Here is a 1,525-nt window from a genome sequence, read left to right on the forward strand (position 1 = left end):
TTCAGGCGAAGGATCATCAGCCCATAACAGATGGTGATGACCAAGATAGGGACCATGAAGGCAAAGATGAAGACGCAGATCTTGGTCACGGTGTCCCAGTAGATGGGAGGATCGGGGAACTGGAGTGTGCACATGACCATCCCGTCTGCAGGAGAGAGGATGGTCAAACAGGGGGCTGGTGGAGTGTCTGCTATGAACAGTGCCTGCTTTCTGCTCGGTCACATGTCCGTGCTTGTTAAAAGCACCAGGAGATGCATACCCACCTTGCCAGGTCTCTGCAGAGTCCCCAGGAGCCACCAGCCCCCTGCCCACAGGGTGCTGAGGGGAAGTAGTAAGCACAGTGACCCAGGGACTTGTTCCCTGCAGAGCCTCCTGGGCCATCCCTGTGCTATCTCCTCCCAATCCCAATGGGGGACACGTCCCCATGTCACCTTCCACTGAAACCTGGCCACTTCCTCAGAGCTTTCCTCACAGGGGCTGCAGATCAGCATGAGCCAGCTGGGGACTTTGCAATACTCCCGGGGGTGGTTTTAGGCATCCCAGGAGCTGGGGAGAAGCACTGGTTGGACTGGGGAGGGGGAAAGGACAATTTCTGGGACAGTTTCTAACCTCTGCAGCCAAGATGGAAAGTAACTCCGTGATGATCAGGAGGATGTGCTTATGGTCCCATGAAGGGGTGCCCAGCACTGAGTTCAAACCTGCCACAGAACTAGGGGGCTTGTGTTAGCCCTGGGATGGACAGATAGGACAGGAGGGGACCTTTCCCCAGAAGCCACTTGCCTTTTGACTTGGTGACCGCCATGACCATGATGGGCACCCCAATGAGGGAGGAGAGCACCCAAATGCAGACATTGATGACCTTGGCCTTAGCCGGCGTGCGGAAGTCCAGGGCCTTGACCGGGTGGCACACGGCGACGTAGCGGTCCACACTCATCATGGTGAGGGTGAAGATACTGGTGAACATGTTGTAGTAGTCAATGGAGAGCACAACTTTGCAGAGCAGCTCCCCAAAGGGCCAGGTCTCCATCAGGTACTTGGCGCTCTGGAAGGGCAGTGTGCTGGTGGCCAGCGCGTCGGCCAGGGCCAGGTTGAAGATGTAGATGTTGGTAGCTGTTTTCATCTTGGTGTACCTGGGGTGGCAGAGAAGGGACCCGTTACAGGTGATCAGGGCTGGCTTACCACACCCAAGGACGTGTGTGCACACTTGATACGATGAGGAGGCGGCACAGCTTGGCTTTCCCTGGTTGCTCGCAAGGTGCCACCACCCTTGGCACTTGTGCCCTGCCCTTGGGCAGCACCGATGTGCTCAGCACCTTTCCAGATGGAGTGGGGAGCATGCGGAGAGAGCACTTGTGTTGGTGGGTGGTTTTAGCGTGTGGTGAAGTCCTGGAGCTGGGACCTTAGCAGGCACCTGCAGACCATGCTGAAGTGGTCAACCCTCACCTGCCTGGGGAGGTGCCACTCACTCCCGTGGCTGCCTTTATTCAAAGGAATTTTTCAGAGGAGTCACTTCTCCAACTAAATC

At 56.7% G+C, this 1,525-nt stretch overlaps 1 protein-coding gene across 1 annotated transcript in view; it reads right to left on the reverse strand.

The window, feature by feature from the left end:
• OPRD1 (opioid receptor, delta 1) overlaps positions 1-1,130 on the reverse strand; it is a gene marked incomplete at its 5' end in the record, with an annotated part of 2,212 nt that extends 1,082 nt beyond the window's left edge. The window contains 2 exons of the mRNA XM_010144644.1: positions 4-145; positions 760-1,130. Coding sequence (XP_010142946.1) covers positions 4-145; positions 760-1,130 — 513 coding nt within the window. The remainder of the gene's footprint in view (positions 1-3; positions 146-759) is intronic.
• Between the last annotated feature and the right edge of the window lie 395 nt (positions 1,131-1,525).

The sequence above is a fragment of the Buceros rhinoceros genome, unplaced genomic scaffold (genome assembly GCF_000710305.1).
Source record: "Buceros rhinoceros silvestris isolate BGI_N320 unplaced genomic scaffold, ASM71030v1 scaffold22061, whole genome shotgun sequence".
Lineage (NCBI taxonomy): Eukaryota > Metazoa > Chordata > Aves > Bucerotiformes > Bucerotidae > Buceros > Buceros rhinoceros.